The sequence below is a fragment of the Sebastes fasciatus genome, chromosome 1, assembly GCF_043250625.1.
Source record: "Sebastes fasciatus isolate fSebFas1 chromosome 1, fSebFas1.pri, whole genome shotgun sequence".
Lineage (NCBI taxonomy): Eukaryota > Metazoa > Chordata > Actinopteri > Perciformes > Sebastidae > Sebastes > Sebastes fasciatus.
Genome location: NC_133795.1, coordinates 21,774,743 through 21,800,165, shown reverse-complemented (window position 1 = coordinate 21,800,165; position 25,423 = coordinate 21,774,743). Strand labels below are relative to the sequence as shown.

The following is a 25,423-nucleotide window of genomic DNA, read 5'->3' as shown; positions in this document are numbered from 1 at the left end:
ATTAATATTCCTTAATTTCCCTGAATGAATCATATCAAACGACTGATTGGAACTGAATTGGAACATATTGTCTTTACTTCATACTGTATAATCCACAAATGATGAGAAGCGATGGCATGACTTTAGGGTAACACCTCATTTTACAGGTCCGCAAATTTCATGGTGATTAGGTGATAATTAGCAAATAACCTTTGGAATTACTGCCAAATTACCCCAATATTTACCTCAAAATTCATCAAAAATGACTTTATTATAAACATTATTTAATAATTATATTCCACTATTTCCCAATAGCTGGTAATTTATTGAATATATTTCCAGGAAAAGAATACAAAGGGATAGTTAAGGCCCTATTTTTACCATTATATGGTATTTTAGCATATAATTATTAAATAATGTTTATAATTAAGTAATTTTCGATAGATTTTGAGGTACATTTTGGGGTAATTTGGCAGTAATTCCAAAGAAATTTCAAATAGGTTATTTGCTAATTATCAACTAAATACCATGAAATGTGCAGACCTGTAAAATGACGTGTTACCGACTTTAGTTTAACATCTTTAATTTTAGCAGGTAAACTGCAGTCTGGAGGTCTTTTTAAATGTTGTGTAATGAGGAGAAGAACCTGCAGCAGGACTTCTTTTGATGATGTTTTATCACCATCTGCTGATCAAAGTGTGTTCAACTGAACAGGATTAAAATATCTGTATAATAATTGTTACATGTTCAATTCATATTTATATAATTTGATGAACATTTCACCACAATTGTTTAACTTCGATCATATTATTATCCTCAATATTAGTATTATTAATAAGGTTTTATTTTTTTATCTGGTGCTTAATTTAATTTATTTTGCATATACTAATCCATATAAAAACACATTCCAAATATACTGTAACTATGAAACTTTGATCTGGATAATCAGTAAACAGCACTATTGGTTTTGCATTACATTACATTTATGCACACTGGTTTAATAGCTTTCTAAATGTGATGTTTTATTATCTGCATATGGGTCTATATGTTTCTACTCATAACTGTTCTTGTCTTCCTTTGATATTCTTGTGCTGCTGTAAAGTTAAATTTCCCTCCTGGGATCAATATAGTTTATTGTCTTTACTAAGTATTAATATTATTTAACATGCATATCAGATTACAGCTGATTTTTAGTTCATTAAAGATTCTTCTGAAAACATCTCTTTTTCATAAGTCTGTTTTTATTTCATATTTTTTCTGAATGACACTTTTATTCATAATGTCTCTTTTCACAACAGCTGCGTTGTCACTAGTCAGCGCCCCCCTCCATCCTCAGACAATAACAATAAAGGAGAAAAATACCTTCATGAAACAAAAACAGACTTTTGAAAAAGATTATTAAAATAAAGATTTCTGTAATTAAAATAAAATGAGCTCCAATAAAACTTGGAATGATGAAATAACAAAGAGTTTAGTTTGAATATTATGTTAATTAATGATGGATTTAACTCCAAAGGAAGTTCAGTGACATTTTCTCCTCTGATGTGAGCTGTTCAATAATCTGTTCACAGAGCTTTTCTCTGTTTTAAAGGGTTTTTTGGTTAAGTTTTTCCTCATCCGATGAGAGGGTCGTACTGTAAAGGACAGAGGGTGTCGTATCCTGTACAGATTGTGAAGCCTCTTTATTTGTGATATTGAGTTTTACAAATACAATTTACTTGACTTGACTTTTCAATCATCTTTTCACAGAGCTGATCGGAGAGTTTCTTTGTCTTCATGTTGGAGGTTTTGTCCCGATAAAGTTACAGGTGCATTTATACCACAATCACCCTTCACCAACCACAGGTGATCTCCATTTAACTATGTGATTTCTAAAACCACTTGGCTGCACCAGTGATGATTCAGATTTATAAACTGGGAAAAAAAAGTTTGGAAACTTGTGTTTGGTGGATTATTTCTCTGTTGTTACAATGCTAATTGGCATTGTATTTTACATCGTTGGAAAGCCTGTTTATTTACCTTCACAATGATGTCACACTTGTAAGGATCATGCATTTGTGGGATGAGCAGCACAGCTGATTATGTGGGTAGCGCCCAAGAAAAATTTGCCAAAATGCTCCGTCAATGGTAAACAGTGTATTCTCCTGTTGGTATTGACTCTTGTTTTGAGTTGTTTGGTGTATTGGATGATTGAACTCTCTATCAGTAACAAGGAACAAACAAGACATATTGGCTATTTTACACTTTATTCATTTAATACACCATCAGGAGCCTCAGGCTGGCTGCAGAATCTCATCCAGTTATCTCACTGCATTGAGATGGCCTTCAATGATGACAAGCCTTGTTTTGCCAGTGAGGGAGATGCCGCCCCACACCATGACACTGCCCCCACCAAAAGCTGTTACTCCATTGGTGCAACAATCAGCATAGCGTTCTCCACGTCGTCTCCATACTTTGACCCTGCCATCCAACTTTGGCAGACAGAACCTGGACTCATCACTGAACATGACATTCCCCCACATGTTCAGGTTCCATTTTCTGTGTTGTCGACACCAGCGCAAACGGGCCTGACGGTGAAGGGGAGTCATTGCAGGCTTCCTGGTAGCCTTATGAGAATAAACTGTTTACCATTGGCAGAGATTTTTGGCAAATTTTTCTTGGGCGCTACCCACATAATCAGCTGTGCTGCTCATCCCACAAATGCATGATCCTTACAAGTTGGACATCATTGTGAAGGTAAATAAACAGGCTTTCCAACCATGTAAAATACAATGACCATTAGCATTGTAACAACAGAGAAATAATCCACCAAACACAAGTTTCCGAACTTTTTTTTCCCAGTATATTATTAGATTATTAGGGTTGTCGCTCCAAAAGGTCATGACATAAATCTGAGAGGCCGTGGTATGATTAATGAGTATGGAGGATGGAACCTGCCAAAATAAAAAATAAATGAATAAATAAATAGACTCAATAAATAAATGTCATTAAATGTAACAAAAATAACATTAAAAGAAATGTAGCCATTAATCAATTGATCAAATATGACATAAATGTATATATATGATTTAATTTGCTTCTTTATTTATTTGTCTTTGTATTAATTCCTTATTTTTATTTACTCTTCTGTATAATTTTCCCTTTAATTTATTTATGTATTTATTTGTATTTGTTTTATATTTATTTTAAATGTATGTATTTATTTATTTATGCATGTATTTATGGAATTAATAAAGGAAATTAATACAAAGATAAATAAATAAAGAAGCATATTAAAACAGAAATATCAATTTATATTATATTTTATCAATTAATTAATGGCTGTTTATTTTTAACATTATTTTTGCTGCATTTAATGACATTTATTGACTCACTGAGTAATTTATTTATTTATTCATTTATTTGTGATTTGGCAGGTTCCGTCTTCCACAGTATGGGAGAGGAAAATTAGAAGAAAAAAAACCCATCAGATAATTTGACCTCTTTGGGCCTCAAACAGTTATTTAAATGAAACCTTTCTAAAAATGTTTATCATGAACGCAGCTACTTTGAAAAACAGGAAAAACATTTCCTCAAACGCATATAAACTTGTCCTGCTTGTAGAACATCCTATGCAGTTTCTGTCAATGTGGAATGAGATTAAACAAAGCAAAGATATCTTGTGTTTTTTTTAAGACACAAGTATCAACATGAGGACGTTAAAGTTGCTCCCTCAGAAGCTTGATTACGGCTCTAAGGCTATTTAGTCCTTGAGCGTCTCTCATAATTTATACTCCTGCATCCAAACTGATGAATGTCAACAAGCATTGATTTAAGGAGGGAAGGATTGACAAAGAACAACAACAATAATCCTGAAAAAGGATGTCCATAACTGAGGTACCCGTCAGGAGTCGTATCAACATGCTTGACTGTAAAATGATTCCTTAAAGCTTCTCAACTCTTGATTTGTTTCCAGAATGTTTCCACGCTGTTTTAGAAGAAATCTTTTCAAATGTTCTTAGTGCAGTGACTCAGACACTACAGGATGATAACATGACATAACTTTATTATGAACTTTATTTTGTTACATGTTTACTGAATACATTTAACAGGTTTCAATATGTCATATAAAATTATAACAGAGTCTTTAAAAGTGGAGAAAAACCTTTGGTGAAGAGGCTGGCAACGTAATTCTCCACCTCTATAAACACATTCTTGATTTTCTCATACAGTATGTTCTCTGTCTTTATTATTTTAATAATAAAAACATATTTTACATATAAAATCTAAAATAGTAAAATCTTTAAACAATCGCTGAGACAGTGTGAGACATACAAAAACGACTGTGTCCTTTATAAAAGATGAATGAATATATGCTGGGATACCACATCATAAATACAGTATATATATACAGTATATGCAAATGTATGTATATATGTATTATTGGAAATCAATTAACAACACAAAACAATGACAGATATTGTCCAGAGACCCTCACAGGTACTGCATTTAGCGTAGAAATATGCTCAAATCATAACATGACAAACTGCACCCCAACAAACAACAACAGTTGTCAGTGTGTCAGTGTGCTGACTTGACTATGATTTGCCCCAAACTGCATGTGATTATCATAAAGTGAGTATGTCTGTAAAGGGGAGTCTCGTGGGTACCTATAGAACCCATCTTCATTCACATATCTTGAGGTCAGAGGTCAAGAGATCTCTTTGAAAATTATCATGTCAGTTTTTCCTCGCCAAAATTTAGCGTAACTTTGGGGCATTATTTAGGCTTCTTTGTGTCAAGGTAGTATGACATGGTTGGTACCAATGAACTCCTTAGGTTTTCTAGTTTCATATGATACCAGTATCTTCACTCTATATGCTTTAAAACTGAGCCTGCTACAACCTAAAAAAACGCAATGAGTTGCGTTAATGCGTTAAAAAAATGATTGGCGTTAAAACAAATTTGCATTAAATTATTATTATTGTGTTAACTTTGACAGATATATATAAAAATTCCCACTAAATAAGCAATATAATCTAAATATATTCACTCATTTAGAGTATGAATTGACTGATTACTGGGACAGGAAGCTGGTCTTTATCTTATCTGAGGAAACATACTGGCAGTAAACTGGGTCAGTCTGGACTTTGGCGTGTAGCTTTGAGAGTCCTGAAGAACATTTAATCTAATATGTAAATGTTTTAGCACAACATTAAGGCTTTGTTTGGTCATTTAAAGCACCGTGTTATCACACACTTGAAGGCATGCTGAACAATTAGTACGGACGGTTAATGTAGTAACACCAGTCCAGTGTTGATAAGTGCCGGTAGATTTTCATATAGCTTAATATCACTATAATGAATTTTTGGTGAACACATCAATGTTGATGAAAATGGATGATTTAGCTTTTTCCACCTGCTGCCCTTTCCCTCCTATAATGACCCATACTACACATGAACATGTATTGTCAGGATGAAATATGTTAACAATATGTCTATATGTTACTTATAGAAGAGTACACGCAGAAGGATATTTGGAAGCAAAGACTTTGTTCTCCACTCCGTAGACGAAGAAGCTGTGGTCTTTTCCACTGTAAGTGTAATAAGCGTGAGTCAGGGGCACCAGCTCGATGGTCTGACGCTACGGACAGAAATGAAAAGCAGTCATGACGTTAGTATCATTTCATTTTTGGAGAGAAACGCTAACGAAACATTCAGCATTGTTAAAAAGCAACAGATCTATTAGGTATCTCAGCTTAATTCAATGCAGGGATTTACATCACTTTCTCTTTGTAGTCTTGTTGCATCACTTTGTAGTCTATTTTTGAATCTCTGTGGTCGTTTTGTGTCACTTTTAGTCATTTTTGTGTCAGTTTGTGGCCTTTTTATGGTTGTTTTGCGCCACTTTGTAGTCGTATTATGTTAATTTGTAGACTTTTTGCACCACTTTGTGTTCTTTTTTCATCACTTTGTAGTCTTTTTGTATCTCTTTGAGGTCTTTCTGTGTCTCTTTGTGGTTGTTTTGCATCACTTTGTAGATTTTTTGCGTCACTTTGTGATTATTTTGCATCACTTTGCTGCCGTTTTGTGGTCATTTTGCATCAGTTTGTGGTAGTTTTGCATCACTTTGTAGTCTTTTTGCACCTCTTTGTAGTCTTTTTTCTTTTTATAGTGCTTGCGTCACTTTATAGTATTTCTGCAGCTCTTTGTGGTGGTTTTGTTTCACTTTTTAGTCTTTTTGCTTCTTTGTGGTGTTTTTGCATCTCTTTCAGTGACATTTTTCAGACATTTTGAAAGCCTCGTTCAGTAGAACTACAAAAAGACTTCTTCATTGGACTACTCCATAAGCTTATTAATGCACTTTCTTCAACATAGGAAAGGGACATTGGCATTCAGTGTACAGGGTATAAAACTACTACTACCATTTCTATATCACCCAATTACTTTACACAATTGTTTATTTTTGAATGAAGAGAACAAGTTTGTATGTTTGTTTGTACCTGTTGCAGGATGCGGCTGGTGGAACTGAAGCGATTGAGGTGTTCGTTTATCAGTTTTGTAGAAACATCGCATATCTCCTGATCGGGGAAACCCTGGATAGGGTACACCTAGCAGGACACAGAGGGGAAAACAAAGACAATCAACAAGACTAACAGTCTACAGTAGTAGAGTCTACGTACATGTTAGCAGCTCTGGGAGGCTGGCCTTAGACACTATGGTGCTTTGAGCTAAGTGCTAACATGCACACAATGGCAATGTTTAACAGGTATAATGTTTACCACGTTCACCATCTTAGTAAGCATGCTAATATTTCCTAATTAACAGTAAACACACCTTCAGCTGATGGGAACATCATTAGTTATGCAAAAGTATTGGACACATTAAAATGTTCACCTGATGATGGCGCTTTAAGCTTTTTTTCTGCTTTCTGACGGTCTGAGCAGTACTTTATGTGGAGGGAAATCTACATCAGTAGCGTTTTGACGTCCATCTCATGGAGCAGATAAGCCTCTATTTTCACTTGGGACCTGCATGTCTTGACTTGGGACTTGAGTGGAAATGAAGGCCAACTGTTGCGTTGCCTCACGTCGCCTTTATCTTGGCCAACAAGTTGCATTTGAACGCACCGCAAAGACTACAGCCAACGGCCAGTTACCACATACGTTCTGCACCTGTGTGAGAGGAAATAACTCTCCACACCAGCAGGCGGCAGTCTGTATTCATCATTCAAAAAGGGAAACCGGGAGACAGGGGACGGCGGATATACAAGCCGTTGTTATAATATGTACATGAAACAAAGCGGCATTTGGCGACCATTTTCACAACACTCTCACTCACCACTTAGCTTTACGCTTAGAGCCTTCTGTTTGCACCCTCTTGACTTTACTCCTTGGCTTGCTTTTCTCACTTTCGTTTTCTCTTCTCGTGCACTAAATCGTTTAAGCTGAACAGCCAATCTGAGCGATTTCTCTCACCGATGAGCTCCACTGCCGATTCAATATGCTGAATTGGCTGAAAAACCTCCAACACGAGCAGACTAGAGCCGATGGTGCGGGACACACCGCAAAAACTAGGCTGACAGTCGCTCACTGACGGCCCCAAACTGTACCAAAAGCTGACTTGGTGCGTCAGAGCCTTAACTGTGTTTGCTGTTTGCTGCTGAGAAGGTAGTGTTCAGTATACCTGAGCAGGTAGAGTACAGTGGCTTTTTACAGCTTTTTCTCTGAAAACAACGCTATAAGAGCTGTGAGAGTGAACCACAGCAGTAAAGTTGTGGTCAGACAGATAAACAATGAGCTGAAACTCTCTATACAGTTCTGTAGAGCTGAGGGAAGCTGCAGATTCAGCTGGTCATTCTCTGCAGATTCATCACCTTTTACATTATCACACTGTTTTCACATTTTCATTGTATACATTGTTATTATAAAAAACATCAATTATAGCCGCCTTAACTACAACTACAATGATCAATCATTGTAGCCCCCAATTTCTCTATAAGTGGGGGCTTACGCTCTCCTCATGGGAGCCATGAAAACTATGTTTATCCAGTAAATGTCATACCGAGATTGGAGTCTGTGTGGATTGAGTGGATAGATTCTTCAGTAGCGTTTATGTGCCATCAACACCTCACATCTGATAGGAATTTCTAATTAAAATAATCTGGTGTTTTTACCAGAACACTCTCATCGATGAAGAACGGATCTCCCGCCACCTTCTCAAACTTCTTGTCAGGGAAGTCAGGCTGGCGGTCTGGGATGAAATCACTTATGTCGTTCTTCCTACACACACACACACACACACACACACACAAACACAAAGAAACAGATGTACAGAAGAAAGATTTTGAGTGTGTGTGTGTGTGTGTGTGTGTGTGTGTGTGTGTGTGTGTGCGCGCGCTGCTTTGACATACCATGTCACAGTGAGCTGGATGAAGTGCAGCAGGTTCTGGCTGCCGTGACAAACAGAGCAAGTCCTGTAGCCGTGACCATGACAGAAAGTACACCTGGAGGAGTGAGGGACATCATCGTCGTAGTAAAACATGAAAAAAAAGTGAACAAATTGGTGCAAAATCAATTAAGAAACAAGCAGAGCGGTCATAGGCTGAGACAGGAAGAAGTTTGACACTGACATGGCGTGGTGGAAAGTACAGCAAGGATCAAGAGTAGAAACATAAAGATGCTTCCATTCAGCGCACGAGGGGGTCCCTGAATGGTTTGATGAGCATCGTAGCTCCTTCCAGTGAGGCATGTGACCAGCCCAGTCACCAGACCTAAACCCAGTTGGTCCATTAAGGGACATTTTGGAGCGACGTGTTAGACAGTGCATCGTCATCAAACTGGGAATATGTTTCGGAACAATGGTGTCCATCCCCCCAGTAGATCTCCAAGGTCTTGGGGAGCTTTCTTTCTGTTTCTCGCTTCCCTCGCTCACATCTCTTCATTGCATCGTAGCTCCTCCCAGTGAGGATGCGAAAGGGCTTAAAACTACTACATTTGTACAGTGAAAATGCCACTGAATGTTGTAAACACGGGACACAATCGAACAGCTGATTGTAACATGACGTACGGAACACGGTCTCCTGGATGAAAGCCGTGCGTTTGTTGGACACGTCCACGTCCCCTCCCGCCCGCTAGTTGTCTTTTCGCTCTTTAATCTTTGTTACTACACTCCTGGTGTACTTTCTCAGAGTGTTTACTGTTGCCACGGATGGGTTTACATTGGACTTAATGGAATCACCGGTGCATTTCATGCCAACGCTAAGGGGTGCCTTGTGCGGCGGTATCGAACTCCTCGAACGCCTCGGTATTTGACGCCCTTGGAATGAGATCGGACTGGATTGTCAGTAAAGGTGTCCAGGTCACTGGCAAGGATTAGTCATATGTTTGCAACACAGTGTGTGTTGTCTATCAAGTGACGTGTAATTTGTAAATCAATTCAAGCACTGGCTCACTCAACTCGAGAACACAGAGTTCTCGGGTCTCATCGCTCACCTCTTACGGCCTCTCCCGCTACAAGAAGAGCAACGCGTCTTCCCGGACGACCGCTTGTGATTCCCAGGCCGCCTTCTGGACCCTGTGCCATGGCAGTTAAAACAACGCTTCTGCAAGATGGAGAAGGACATTCAGACGGAGAGACAGGAAAGAACTGGACACCCACCTCTTACGACCTCGGCCGTGACAGGAGGTGCAACGCTTGTTCCTGGAACGACCGTTACCGTGGCAGAATGGACAACGCCTCTGCAGAATGAGATGAGGGTTTGGGTTATGTGTCCACCAGAAAATGTGCCTCAAAGGGCAGGTCCATTATTTTTTGCTTTTTTGAGGTTTTTATATCATCCTGTAGCTTCCCAGTGGTGTTCCTTATGTATTCCAATCTGAACATTCACATTTTGGTCGAAGTACGTACGTTTTAGCATCAAAATGCTATTTTCCCAAGCCTTATAAAACCTTTTTCCCATGGGACGTAGGTTGGTGGTCAGGATGCTCCCTGTTGGGAGAAGCAGACAGGACTACCGGCACGAAAGCTAAGCAATGTCCTGCTGTGGTGACGCCACGTTAGTTCAGATCCAAAAGTCACACAATAACACAAACAAACTAACCAATCGCTGCAGCGGTAGACCAGCAACTCCCATGTTCTGCGAGTTAAAATGACTGTTTTTGTCAAAGGAGTCTGGTGGCTGTGAAGAGAGCATAGATGACGTCTTCAGTTCCCCGTTGAAAAGGGCTGGCTGATGGCGAGGTAAAGTGGTGAAAATATTCTAAATATAGCGTACACTCAAACTGATATTGATTTTTTAGGTGGCTAAAATACGTTTTTCTGCTGCTCCCGTCCACAGCCGCTTTACCTCACTGTCAGACAGCACTTTCCGACGGGGAACTAAAGCTGTTATATCGCTCTCTTCGAAGCCACCAGACTCCACTGACAAAAAAAAAGAAGTCATTTTACCTCACAGAACACAGAAGACATCAAAAAATCTAACTAACTACAATTAACAATTAACACTCTGAGACCCACAATAGATCCGTTTTTGTCTTTTTTACGGGGGTACAGGGGGACAAAATTTAGCCTGACTTGGGAGCGTTATTTAGCCTCCTTCCCAACAAACTAGCATGACACGGTTGGTACCAATGGACTCCTTTAGGCTTTATATGATATCTGTACCTTCATTCTAGCTCTGGAACCTGCTAAAGCCTCTAAAAGACAGTAAAGTTTGCCATATTTTCTTACATGTTTAAGACGAAACAATGAATCAATTAAGAGTGAAAATAATTGTTCGATGCAGCACTAATGTGTTGTTAACCTGAACAGAAAATGAAGACATTTTGGGTGCTAGGAGAGTTCCGTTATGTTACATGACGTCTGGGTAATGAAAATTGCCAGATGGAGGTGTCAATGTGTGAAGATACAGCTTCCGCTGTGCTTTTATGTTAACGTTGTACAAAGAAACATACAAGAAGAACAGACACCAAACTTAATATCTGCTCCTGAGAAAAGCTCTGTACTGAGAAACCTGAGGGTTAACCATGAACTTGCAGTGTGGATTGAACTGCATCATGAACTGGACCTTCCTTCTACTCTTGCTGCAAATGATGTAGTAAATCCTTTAAAAACAAGACATCTCACCTGGCCTCTTCCATGACAAGTAGTACAGCGAGTTCTTCCACAGCCGTTGCACTTGTGACATGGCTAAAACACACACACACACACACACACACACACACACACACACACACACACACACACACACACACACACACACACACACACTTTACTTACACATTACTTTGATACAGAAAACACAAACAAGTATAACAATAGCTCACTCAGGACTACAGAAAGCTGTACCTTAACGAAGGATGAGTGTGGCACGCGGACCTTCTCCACCCTGTCGGTGTATCTCTGAGGCAACGACACAGGAATGTCCCACGGTGGAGGGCTCATACCAAACTGAGGACCATCAACCACCTGTCCTGTTTGAAGAAAAAAAATAAACAGGACAACATGATTAATGAAGAGCGGTGATTGAACTAAATAAGTCAACCACAAAATAAAGATTTGCAATCTTGCAGCTTCTGCCATAAAAGTCACGTGCCCTCGAAGTAAGGTAAGAAATGTTGCCATGCTCGTGGCGTGTCTCCAAAGATGACGATGTTGGTTGGTCAGTCCACTTTCGTTCGGACATTCATAGTTCCCCACATGATGTATGCATCACTGTGGTGATCCCCCGAGCTTTCATCTAGCGCCATCATCAGGTCAGATTTTTCAGTTGTCCAATACTTCGCTTTGTCAGCAAATACCTGCAGAACTAATGATATTCCCATCAGCCTCAGCTGTACTTTGTGTTTAGTGCTAACTAGCTAATGTTAGCATAAGAGGTGGACGTCATCTTGGTTTTTTGGAAGTGACACGAGATGGTGGAGCTAAGCACAACCGAACCCTGTGAAAGGGAAAGGGTTCAAGTTCTAAGACGAAAACGCGAACAACTCCCAGACAGGAAAACACTATGTTAGCGACCATCAATCACAAGGTAGCCACGCCCTAAAGCATACCCTGCTTTGTGGTCTATTTCACTCTAAATGGGACCATATTTACTCGTAATTTGTTAGCTCAGATAAATGTTTTTACCATTGTAGGGTTCAAACTGCCAGGCGCTGGTTCTGGTCTCAGCGTAGGTCTCCAGTCGATACTGCAGAAGGAAGACAATCAGATAACACTGGACTTTGGATTCATGTTGTCAGTCAGACTGATATGTTCCCGCTAAATTGGAGTTTTAAGAGGAACTTAACACCCCTTGGAAATCTTGTTTCTGCTGGATTCTGGAAAGCTGTGCTTTATTTCAGTATGTAAAACACTCTTCAATCATTGTATGTGGTTTGTATTTGAATGGTGCCTAAACATTTGGAATGGGGATCATCTGTGACTCCATGCGTTAGTTACTCCATGTCATGATTTTAATCAGAGGATAACGTACAAAGTGCTGAGGTCACAGGACTACCCAGTAAGTTGTGAGTTTTCACAGTCTGGTCAGTTGCATCAGAAAGAGAGACAGCTAACTCAAGCCCCCCTTTAGGTAAAACAACGCATTTAAAGGGATAGTTTGGGTGTTTTGAAGTGGGGTTGTATGAGGTTCTTCTCCATAGTCAGTGTATTATCTACAGTGGATGACAGTCGGCATGCCCCCAGTTTGGAGAAACAGACAGGAGTTACCGCAATGTACTGCTGTGGATGGGATCGGCAGCCAAACATATTTTAGACATCTAAAAGAACGACCTAAAAAAATCAATATCAGTTTAAGTGTACGCTATATTTAGAATATTTTCACCGGTTTACCTTGCCGTGAGTCAGCTATACAGTCTATGTTTCCGACTGGGAACTGAAGCTGTTGTCTATGCTCTCACCAAAGCAACCACCAACCTCCAAAATATATATATAAATAACACAAAACAAACGAACCGATCGAGGCAGCAGTAGACGAGCAAACCCGTGTTCTGCAAGGTAAAAAAAAATGTTTTTCAATGGAGTCATGTGACTTGGGAGAGAGCATAGATAACGGCTTTGTCTGATCTCCTTAAACCTTATACTCCAATCAGGACTCTCCGCTCTCAGAATACAGGGCTCCTGTGTGGTCCCGGAGTGAAAAAGAAGTCAGCAGGCCAAAGGGCCTTTTCTTATCGAGCACCCTTCCTCTGGAATAACCTCCCTATAGACATCAGACAGTCTGATTATGTGGAAGCCTTTAAATCCAAACTCAAAACCCATCTTTTTGCCCTAACTTTCAATTAATTAGTTATTGTTTTATTATTCGGCTGGCGGGTCGGTTTCAGTCTCGATGTATAATTCAAGCCCAGTTGTCCTGCCGAAGAGAATAATATTAACTTTAAGCCACTGTCTCTCAATAACCCTCTATTGTTTATGTCCCACAAGCACTGCTGTGTGCCTCTTTGTCTGTCTCTCTCTGCCCCCCCCCTTACATGGTGGAGAGGAGGTCATGTGGCTCAGGCTCTATCTGTTTGGCAATGCTTGGAAGCTGCTTAACATCCTCCTGGATCCATCTCTTCATATATGTTCACATTATATGTATACATTTTTGTCATATGGATTGTCTATGTTGTATTTTCATCATGTTGTTACTCTGTAAACACGACGGCAATTGCATGTCTGTCCGGCCTGAAAGAGGGATCCTTCCTCTGTTCGTGCTTCCTGAGGTTTCTTCCATTTTTCCTCATCCGATGAGCGTGTCGCACTGTAGAGGACAGAGGATGTCGTATCATGTACAGATTGTAAAGCCCCCTGAGGCAAACTTGCGATTTGTGATATTGGGCTATACAAATAATATTGACTTGACTTGACTTCAGTTCCCCGTTGGAAAGGGCTGTCTGACGGCAAGGTACAGCAGTGAAAATATTCTAAATATAGCGTACATTTAAACTGATATTGATTTTTATAGGTGGGCCTTTCTTTTTGGTGATTAAAATACGTTTTGCTGCCGCCCCCGTCCACAGCAGTACATTGCTTTGCTCCCGTGCTGGTACTCCTGTCTGTTTCTCCAAAATGCCGATCGTCATCTACTGTAAGAAATACACTGACTATGGATAAGTAACTCATACAAACTGTAAGAGCCAAAACATGATGCTGACATACAGAGGTTATGGTGTAATGCACTTTTAGGAACACTAGGTGGCACTGTATTAATTGATTGACCCAGCCACGGGTATATAGGTAAGGAGGTGTGTTGTTGGCGTGAGGGTTTAGCCCGGAAGGGCAAAGGTTTTTTGACCGCAGGGACGCTGAATTGTTTGCCGCATTGTTATTGTTTACTCGTTGCTATGGTAACCGAACATTCTTCTTTACCACCATATTACCAATAAATGAACTGTTATTGTAAAACCAACGAGCGGCCTGAGGATCAGTTTTGTACAGCACAACAGACAACTAAAGGTACCATCTACAGCGAAAAGCGCGTCAGTCCAGGGCTAATCACCTCAGTAGCTACAGTAGTAGACTTAGCTCCTACACAAACCCACTTCAAAACACCCAAACTATCCCTTTAAAGCCACCTTCAAACAAAGATTCCCCAAAATATGCATTTCGCAAAGCGCTAGTTATTCCCGCTCTGCACACTATTAGGTACTAGAATGTGTTCACACATGTCAGGTTGGTCTAGGTTAGATATTAGATAGGTAACATATTCATCCATTGATTTGCGCAAGAGATATGCTCCTACCCTGTACACAATGATGGGTTTGAGCTCTTTGAAGGTGAGGTTCCTGGCAGGTTTGGAGCTGTACCTCCATTTAGATTCTACAAACTTGAGCAGGGCATCTCTGGCCACATCCTCCGACACTGTGGGGACCCTGGAGGAGCAAACACACAAACACACACACACATGGGTATGTACATCTTTTACCCCATCATGCCTTCATATGTCTGAAATCTTGAGAGACATTCAAGTCTCTCACATCAAGACCAAGAACAGAATCAAAAAACAGAATCATCAGCAAAGTATCTTACAGATAAAGTGAATTATTTATGTGTGTGTTACCTGACATTGGGCACCAAAGTGTTCCTGTTGAGTTCAGGCTGGGGGGTATAGGCAGGCGGAGGTGGATACAATGGGTTGTCACCCTCTGGACATGCACATTAACACAAACATAAGATGAAGGTTGGGAAATGTTAAAGAAAAAAAAAAAAAAAGAGAAGAGAACAAAAGACTCACCTCCTCCTTTGTGGCCCTGATATCCATGTATGTCATCCAGCCAGCCAGGAGGGGGCGCTGACGGTCCCTCCTCTGGTATGTTTGGATCAAATGCACCTGAGAAGATGAGGTGAAGAAGAGGTTGTTGCTCTGGTTGTGTCCGACATTCCATGATATTTAGTACGCTAAAACAGTATGTGAGGTCTTTTAGCATGTCCGAGACCTTAGTATGAAACCAATAGTATGTGAATTGCATACTATTTCTGGTGAAATATTACAGTATGCAATCACTGGACACTACGGCAACATAAATAGCCCACAATGCAATGCGGTAGTGACGGCAATGTTCAAAACAGACAATGGCGGACAGCTCTGTAACATCAACAACGCTTCAATTTAGGTGTAACTGTAAGATTTTGAAGGGAGGGGGTGGGTTTAGACGGAGCTCCTGAGGCGATGCTACTTTCAAATTATGCTAGTTTTCCAACATCGTCGACCCTATCTTTAAATTGGTATTTTGGAGGGATTATTGATCAATTTTATCAATTCTCGATTGGTAAAAAATGGTTAAATTTAGCACCAAATCTGTGCAACAAATGGTATCCACCCCAAAATTGCTGCAACAACTTATGAGACATAATAGAGCATGGGAATGGCCATCATATACTGTACTTCTATCATAATGTTCTAAGCCCTTATACACTTTCACAATTTATTTTAATTAATCATTTCATTTATTCATGATTATTTCTGATTTATGACTAGAATAAAATTAATTAATCTTCATGTTCCCGGCTTTCAGATGATGTACACCACCTCTATGTGACATCTACTGTTGACCTGCTATCTCCTCTAAAGTCCACCTGTCCCCCCTCTAAAAAAGACAAAAACGGGTCTATTGTGGCTCTCAGAGGGTTAATTCATACAAAGTAAGTTGAACAAAAGTACACTTATTGGGTATGTAGTGCACGATATGCGATTTCGGACGCAGCCTGTGTCTCACTGAAATTAAACACACCTCAGGCTGATAGATGAAGTACTAACATTTCTCTGTTGTCACAGTAAAGTTTGTGTTTCCATACACCTGTTTGTATGCATATTTTCATACTGCACATAAAAAACCTGGATGGACACAAGGGGGGAAAAGAAAATATTGCAAAAGAAAGTTTTTACACTTGGTGTGGAAAGGTGTATCGATAAAAGCAAAATGTGACAGACCTTCTGTCTGTATGTTCAATGGGTAGCTCAAACAGAGCAGTTTGAAATCTTTACTTGAATCTTCCTTATTTGTTTTGTCATGCGAGCAATGGGAATCATCTTGCTAAGGAGGGGTGGACAGTGTTTCTGTCAGTGTGGCAGGAAGGGAGGATGCATTCTTCAGGAAACTGGTTATAGCCCAAAGGAACAGACGAGATGCAGGCAACACTAACATTACTGAAGGCTTGCTAATAGCGGTAGATATCAGCCGATGCAGCCGTAGACTGCATATAAGAAGTGGACGTAGTCACCGTGACGTCACCCATTGGTTTGTGGACCATAAACTCATGTTTACAATGTTTACTGAGGTAATAAATGAAGTGAGAAGTAGGCTCATTTTCTCATAGACTTCTATACAATCGGACTTCTTTTTGCAACCAGAGGAGTCGCTCCCTGCTGGCTATTAGAAAGAATGCAAGTTTAATGCACTGGCATTGGCTTCACTTTTGAGACCTGGAGGTAGCCCACTGGATGCAGTCGAGGAAATAAACTCAAGAATATACCAGTTTGCCAATGCGACACTGCGCCAACATGAAAATAGTCTCCACAGCTCTGAGAGGAGTAAGATCATTTTCAGTTCATCCACACTGACAGTGCCTCAGTAGACCCCACCCTTCCATTGTCCACGCTGCTGAGGACAGACTGCAGTAACCACACTGCAAATACCATTTCTACCAACACTTTGTGTTTGTCCATTTACCTTTGTTTTTTTATGGTTTCTCTTCAAAGGGTCCATAGGAGTTCTGTAAATAGAGCATGCCTCAAAAGGCTGAACAGGAGGAGCCAATACAATATAAGACTTCAATGTTTGTCTTCACTATAACACATTACTGCTGCATACCGGTTGGACAAAACTACTGATTATGGTGGACAGAACCTGCCAAAATCTAAAATCAATCAATCAATAAATAAATAAATGACTCGATAAATAAATAAATATGTCATTGAATGTAGCAAAAATAATATTAAAAATAAATGTAGTCATTATTTAATTGATAAATGTGACATAAATTGATATTTCTGTTTTAATTGGCTTCTTTATATATTTATCTGTGTATTAATTCCCTTATTTGTTTACTCTTCTGTTTAATTTCCCCTTTTATTTATTTTTGCATTTAGTTTTTAATTATTGACTTATTTTTGCATTTATTATTTTATTTAATTATTTAATATTTATTTATAAATGTATGTATTTATTAATGTATTTATTTATTCAAGCATGATTTTCCATTTGCTGTATTTTCTGTATTCTTTTCTTTATACATTTCAACAAAGATAAATAAATAAAGAAGCCAATTAAAACAGAAATATCAATTTATGACACATTTTATGAATGAATGGCATTGATATTTAATTTCAATACTATTTTTGCTACATTTAATGACATATATATTTATTTATCGAGTCGTTTATTGATTTATTTCTCATTTTGGCAGGTTCCGTTCTCCATAACTGATACAGCTACTCAGTTTGCATGTAACACATCCATCTCCATGACAACTCATCAAACTGCTGATGAAGACGATGTGATATGGTTGAAAGCATTGGAAAAGGTTAGTAAGTAGACCTTGAGAAAGGACTGTTTTGTCTGTAGTGTCTCAACTGTAATTTGAAGATTTATCCCCTGAAATGTATTTTTATGGTCAAATATTTTCATAAGATCTGCCAAATTTAACTACAGACAAACAACATAAATGACAGAGCATGTCATCAGTCAGTTCATACAGTGAACTGACTGTATGTGTTTCCAACATATTTTCATTGCGGGTGGAGTTCAGGTAGGTCTTGTGAAAGGTAAAGTGAGCTTATTGAGTAACACCGTCAGCAGATATGAGAAACAAAAGGTGGGACCACTCCTACATTGCAAGTTCTTACAAGGTTTCTGTTGCACAACAACATCGCAATAAATTACAACTACAATTGTTAAATATGTAACTTTCCACTGATATAACAAACAAATACTGTTTAGGGCTGCACAATTAATCAAAATTTTAGCGAAATCACAATAAGGTCTACAGCAATTTTCAAATCTCAGGAGGCGCAATATTTGTTCAATGTGTGTCAAAATACCATTTTAAATGAATTATTGTGGTGCTGCAGAGATGCCCCAGCTTTCACATTATATTCTACATATATACAGTATATATATATATATATATATATATATATATATATATTTATATATATATATATAAGCTGTTTTCATGGAAATTACACCTTTTTATGGTATAATATTTTGTTATATAGTAAAACAGATGTCAGAAAGTCAGATACAGGTTATAACTCAGTTTTTCCCAAATATGTAGTTACTGCTCGCAATTTCAAATTTCAAAAAGACGTTTTGGGTCACAAAAGTGAAACACAAGCTGTTACTGGACAGTATTGATGTTAAAATGAGAGTTACGCTGAAACATGTCAGTTTAAACAAGCAGAGAGAAAGAACACTGAAGCGTAGGGTTATGGGCGTTTCTGAGGTGTGTCAGGGTTCAAATTAAGGCTGTCAAAGTTAACGCGATAACGCATTAACGCAAACTTGTTTTAAAGCCACTAATTTCTTTAATACATTAACGCAACTTGCGATTTTTAGGTTGTAGCGGGCTCAGTTTATAAGATAGAGTGAAGATACTGGTATCATATGAAACTTCAAAAACCTAAGGAATCCATTGGTACCAACCATGTCACACTAGCTCGTCGTGAAGGAGGTTAAATAATGCTCTAAACTTGAGAACAAGATATGTGAATGAAAATGGGTTCTATGGGTACCCACGAGTCTCCCCTTTACAGACATGCCCACTTTATGATAATCAGATACAATTTTGGGCAAGTCATAGTCAAGTCAGCACACTGACACACTGACAGCTGTTGTTTCCTGTTGGGCTTGAGTTTGCCATGTTATGGTTTGAGTATATTTTTATGCTAAATGCAGTACCTGTGAGGGTTTCTGGATAATATCTGTCATTGCTTTGTGTTGTTAATTGATTTCCAATAATAAATATACACATATATTTGCATAAAGCAGCATATTTGTTGATAAAAGTATTAAATACTTAACAAATCTCCCTTTACGGTACATTTTTAACAGATAAAAATGTGTGATTAATTTGAGATTAATCGCAATTGAATATTTTAATCGATGTAATTTAATAATTCAAAAGTCATTGTCAAAGTCCTGCGTCCACCATCCATACCGACCTCTTTCAACTACTGAATTTTTTTAAACATGTTTTTAAGATTTCCAATTTTTATTATTTTTACACTTTATAAAACTTCAAAGCGATATTGTTTATTTATTTATTAAAATTTTCATTTAACTTTATAAGAAGCTGGGACCTCCCTGCCCTTTTATTTTAAGATAATATTGAAAAGTTCTCTTTTAATTAAACATATGCTTTAAGGCATTTCAACAACGTTTTGTGTTATTCCCATTTTTGACACCAAGATTAAAAAATGTTCTGCAAATGTATATCGGTTCAAAATATCAGTTATCGGTCTCCTTGACTACTAATAATCAGTATCGGTATCGGTCCTGAAAAAAACACATTGGTCGCTCCCTATTCTACAGGCTTAAGAAAACATCTTTGTTTGGTCCAGATCCAAAAATCACACTATAATCATTTTAATAAGCTTTTCAATGAAAATGAGAATAATGATGCAAAAATGATCATGCCCTCTGATATCGTATTGCAATATCAGTCAAAATAATCACAATTAGATACTTTTTTAAATCGTTTGGCCCTAAAACAATTTCCCCCTTCAGGCAGGCTTGCATGGCAGCCTCTGCCATCAGTGTATGAATGTGTGTGTGAATGGGTGAATGCTGACATGTGGAGTAAAGTGCTTTGAGTGGTCAGAAGACTAGAACAAGTGCTATATAAATGCAAGTCCTATTTGCCATGCAACCAGCATAGATTGAAAAGTTACAGGTAATCATAATAAGCATATGTCCCAAAATGTCCCAAACTTTATATCTTCACAAAAAGTCAAGGCCACGCCCCCTTTTGGGTATAGAAAACCGAAGATCCCATAGACTTCAATGCAATTTGACGTAATTTTGGATTATAATTTTGACACATGTCTAATGTCTACCTGAGCGTTCGCGATACCTTATTAAATTAAGGTTGATCGCTGCCATGTCCCTTCAGTCTTCCTCTGTCCAACACAGTGGCCGTATATTGCTTATCCAGATATTTGATTGAATCACGTTAAGCTAAGTGTTGTCTGTAAATAACCGATGTGTTAATAGTAATAACAAACTGCATGTGATTATCATAAAGTGGGCATGTCTGTAAAGGGGAGACTCGTGGGTACCCATAGAACCCATTTTCATTCACATATCTTGAGGTCAGAGGTCAAGGGACCCCTTTGAAAATAGCTATGCCAGTTTTTTCTCGTTAAAACTTAGCCTAACTTTGGAGCGTTATTTAGGTCTGATGTATACTTTTACCCGTTCTTTCCATCTCATGGAGAGCAGACATCACCACAATTCACACAGCTTTGTATGATTAGACAAATGGAGGGATTGGCGTGGTTACAGAGCCCTCAGCGGACACGCCCCTGCATTTCAGTGCAGGGAATACTGCTTATTTTTTTTTTTTTCAGGTTTTTGATATGACCTAACTTTATAGACTTTGCGATTTTTTGAATCATTCAGATTTGCCTGGATGGTTACCAACGCAGTTTTCTGTGGCGTGACAAACTCAGAACACTTTGTGTGATTGTGTGATTGTGTCTACTTGTTATTGTATTTCACTGACGTGTAACTGTAATGTGAAACTTAATCAAGCTTTGACTTCCCTAACTGCAGCTGTGCAGCAGCAAAAATATTCACAAAAATACCATATAAGAATATGAGGCTTCTTACATAACAAATATTACATAAATATACACAATAGTGCCCTGATTGAGACACTTCCGAGGCACCGTGCAGCTATTTAGCGTGTGCGTCATGACTTTGCTCAACAACGTCTACTCCTCAGAGTGTTTTTCATTAGCTGTGTTTTCTGCCCGGCAGATATAAATACAACAGAGCCAGTGTGCTTATGTCACGCTGTACACAATACCTCTGCTGAGGGATAAAAATATCAGCGAGAAGGTGTTTCCCAAAGATCTGGGTTGAGATGGACGGAGTGTGAGAACAGCATGGGGTAAGGAAGGAGGGAGGGAGGGAGACTCATTAAGAGAGAGACAAATAAAGAGAGAGAGAGAAAGGGAGCAAGGGAGGGGGAGAAGGAATGTGAGTTAAAAAAAGAGGGCAGAACAAAGACGACCTGATTACTGAGGCTTTGACTGGACAATACATCCAAAATACTCCCGCAGAACTGCTTTACAGCACTAAAAATATTGTTTATGAGTAAATTTAACTTGAGTGATCAGACTGAACAACTATACGGAGACATGCAGGTTTAAAGGCGATCAACAGTGAAACATGCACAACAAAACACAAGGATCTCCTGCTATATCAACTCTGAGCTATACGTAGTTACAAGAGACATAGTATAGTACAGATTTAGTGTTCATATTTTTTATAGTATAGTATTTGTATAGCACATATTTGAATGTATTTTGCATATTTATTTTTTATAGCTTTTTTTCATATTTTTACTGTACATAAATTTATAAGTATTTTTACATTTTATTGTACATATTTTATTGTGTTTATTTCATATCTGTATTGTACATATTTAGATCTTTTCATATTTAGTATTTTTCTTCATGTTTTTACTGTACATATCTTTATAGTATCTTTTCATATTTGTATTGTAATTGGTCTATAGTATTTGTCATAGTTTTATTGTACATGTTTGTATAGTATTTTTCATGTTACTGTACATATTTTGTAGTATTTTTTAATATTTTATGGTACATATTTTATAGTATTTTTCACATCGTTATTGTACATATTTATATTGTATTTTTCAAATCTTTATTGTACATATGTATACAGTATTTTTCATTGTTTTATTGTAGATGTTTCTATAGTATTTTCATATTGTTATTATACATATTTTATTGTATTTTTAATACTTGTATTGTCCATATTTATATTTTTCACATTTTGATTGTACATATTTGTATTTTATTTTTTTCGTATTTTTTATATTATTTTTCAGTTTTGTTGTACATATTTGTATAGTATTTTTCATATTTTACTGTAAATATTTCATAGTATATTTATTTGTACATATTTTATTGTGTTCTTTTAATAGATTTATTGTACATATTAATATTTTTCATATTTTGTTTAATTATATCTGTATCGTATTTTTCTTCATGTTTTTATTGTAAATATTTTCATAGTATTTTTTATATTGTTAATTGTAATTTTTCTAAAATATATTTCATATTTTATTGTACATTTTTTTAATTTTACATTTCATATTTTTTCATATTTTTACAGTACATATTTATATAGTATTTTTCATGGCTTTATTGTATATATTTTGTATTGTACACATGTTACAGTAGTTTTCATATTATTTTATTGTACATATTTTATAGTATTTTATTTTGATTGTACATATTTTATAGTATTCTACATGTTTTAAATATACATATTTAGAATATTTTATTGTAAACAAGTCTATCCTATATTTATGTTTCATGACTTTTGTTGTTTTTGCTTGTTTTTATTTTTATTTTCTCCTACTATATTTTGCACCAAAACACCAGGGCAAATATGTGAAAACCTACTAGGCAATACATATTCCACCTATTTTCTCTCAGTAATTAAAAATGTTTTCATGGAAAAAAAAAAAAATCTGCTGTGCTTTTATGAATTGATGCAAGAAGATACCTCAAATCCTTCCCCAAGAAAAGCTCATATTTACTTTGAGAGCTGGATTTCATGCAAACAGGTCCTGCCTGTTTATTTTATTAATCCAGTATTGAGAAACCTCTGAAGAATGACGTCAGTCTGACTGTCTCTTCCATGGCAACTTCAGTGAGTTGGTGTCTGTCTCTGGACTCAACTGAAGTCCATGACGTTACAGTGTTACTACTACTACTACTTCAGCAGCCTACAACAGCGACTTCATGTCGATAAAAGTGGCTAGAAATGCACTGACACAGTTATACACTTAGCAGCAGTTAAATCAGCTTAAACCTGGACAAACAAAGTGGAGTTTACAACCCGTTTTAACCCTCTAACCCGGGTTAAAGTATAGACTTTAGTGTATAAAGTGTGCAGACTAGAGGGGGTCTACAAAGTTGTGTTTAACACAGAAAACAGCAGCAGCAGTTCAAGTATGAAAGTATCTTTTCTAAAACATGCTCATTGCTCACCGAGGTCTTCGTCTTGGTCGTTCATTGCTTCTCTGCTTTTACTCCTTTGAGGTGAATGAAGATCTGTAATGTAAAGATTAAAAAAAAGATATTCTGTCTGCAAGAGTCCAGCAAGAGGCAGGTACAACTTCCGGTTAGGATTTTTCAAAATAAAAGCCTAAAGTACTGTATAGGTTCACAAGTTTCTCAGTCTCTGTAAGTTTGCTCCAGCTGGTGGACTGAGGTCAACTCCTGCCTTTGTATCAGGGGCCTGTTGCATAAACTAGTCTTGGCCTTAGACTGGTCTTAGGTTGTGTATATGCCTGTCTGTTACATAAATATTAAGACTGACTTATATATATATATATATATATATATACAGGATATATATATATATTTATATATATATACAGGATATATATATTGTGGATTTTGTAAGGGATCTTTTTTAATGGCCAATAAGAACAGGAGGAATGATTACAGGAAGCAAAACCTGTTTAAATTACATCACATTTTTTTAGCTGACACTTTTATCCAAAGCGATTTATAAGTGCATTCAACCATGTGTTTACCCTACAACTTCAAAAAGTGCAGAAATCATGCAAGCACATCAAATAGCCTATATGTTCATATAATAATAATAATAATAATAATAATAATAATAATAATAATAATAATAATTATTATTATTATTATTATTATTATTATTTAATGGAGCCTTTCATTGCACTCAAGGTCACCTTACATCACATACGATCAGTAATAAAACATACAATAAGCATTAAAACACCAGTAATCAAAGAGTTGAGCTGCAGTGGGTAGAACTGGAGCAAATATGATAAAAAAAATGATTTAAGTTATTTATTTTATAAAACGGTCACTATATCCTGACAGTAGTGCATGAGACAGGTAATCTGAAAAAAATCATGTGCCTCTGTGTCCTCCAGTGTCCTCCGGTGCTCCTAATGGCATCTGCAAGATTTCACAGACCAGAGGAAAACCGGAGGACACCGAAGGACACCTGTTTTTTTTTTCAGATTACCTGTCTCATGCACTACTGTCAGGATATAGTGACCGTTTTATAAAATAAATAACTTAAATAACTTGTTTTAATCATATTTGCTCCAGTTCTACCCACTGCAGCTCAACTCTTTGATTACTGGTGTTTTAATGCTTATTGTATGTTTTATTACTGATCGTTTGTGATGTAAGGTGACCTTGAGTTTAATGAAAGGTGCCATTAACTAATAATAATAATAATGATAATAATCATTATTATTATCATTATTAGTAGTAGTATATGAACAAATAGGCTATTTTATGTATTTGCATGATTTCTGCACTTTTTGAAGTTGTAGGGTAAACACATGGTTGAATGCACTTGTAAGTCACTTTGGATAAAAGCGTCAGCTAAAAAAATGTGATGTTATTTAAACAGGTTTTGCTTCCTGTAATCATTCCTCCTGTTCTTATTGGCCATTAAAAAAGATCCCTTCTTAATGGGAAGTGATAGAGGACAAAATCCACAATATGTATATATACATATATACAATTTAATATCAATTAACAACACAAAACAATGACAGATATTGTCCAGAAACCCTCTCAGGTACTGCATTTAGCATAAAAAAATATGCTCAAATCATAACATGGCAAACTGCAGCCCAACAGGCAACAACAGCTGTCAGTGTGTCAGTGTGCTGACTTAACTATGACTTGCCCCAAACTGCATTTGATTATCATAAAGTGG

At 37.4% G+C, this 25,423-nt stretch overlaps 2 protein-coding genes across 4 annotated transcripts in view; one reads left to right on the top strand and one right to left on the bottom strand.

Moving 5' to 3' along the window:
* The window catches only part of LOC141768833 (zinc-binding protein A33-like), a 275,021-nt gene that overhangs the window by 4,211 nt on the left and 245,387 nt on the right, over positions 1-25,423 (top strand). The window lies entirely within an intron of this gene.
* LOC141768515 (protein SSUH2 homolog) lies at positions 4,190-23,829 on the bottom strand. Of its 2 annotated transcripts, none has more exons than XM_074636871.1 (12): positions 23,695-23,829; positions 15,178-15,273; positions 15,004-15,088; positions 14,686-14,815; positions 12,087-12,147; positions 11,307-11,431; positions 11,085-11,147; positions 9,452-9,561; positions 8,371-8,463; positions 8,134-8,239; positions 6,461-6,568; positions 4,190-5,601 (listed from the first exon to the last, which is right to left on the bottom strand). In XM_074636871.1, the coding sequence occupies exons 1-12, from the start codon at positions 23,717-23,719 to the stop codon at positions 5,467-5,469; spliced, it is 1,137 nt and encodes a 378-aa protein (XP_074492972.1). In that variant the 5' UTR covers positions 23,720-23,829; the 3' UTR covers positions 4,190-5,466. The 2 variants fall into 2 exon arrangements, with proteins under 2 accessions (XP_074492972.1, XP_074492982.1); XM_074636881.1 differs by lacking the exon at positions 9,452-9,561 and adding an exon at positions 9,618-9,697 and having other exon boundaries at positions 4,753-5,601.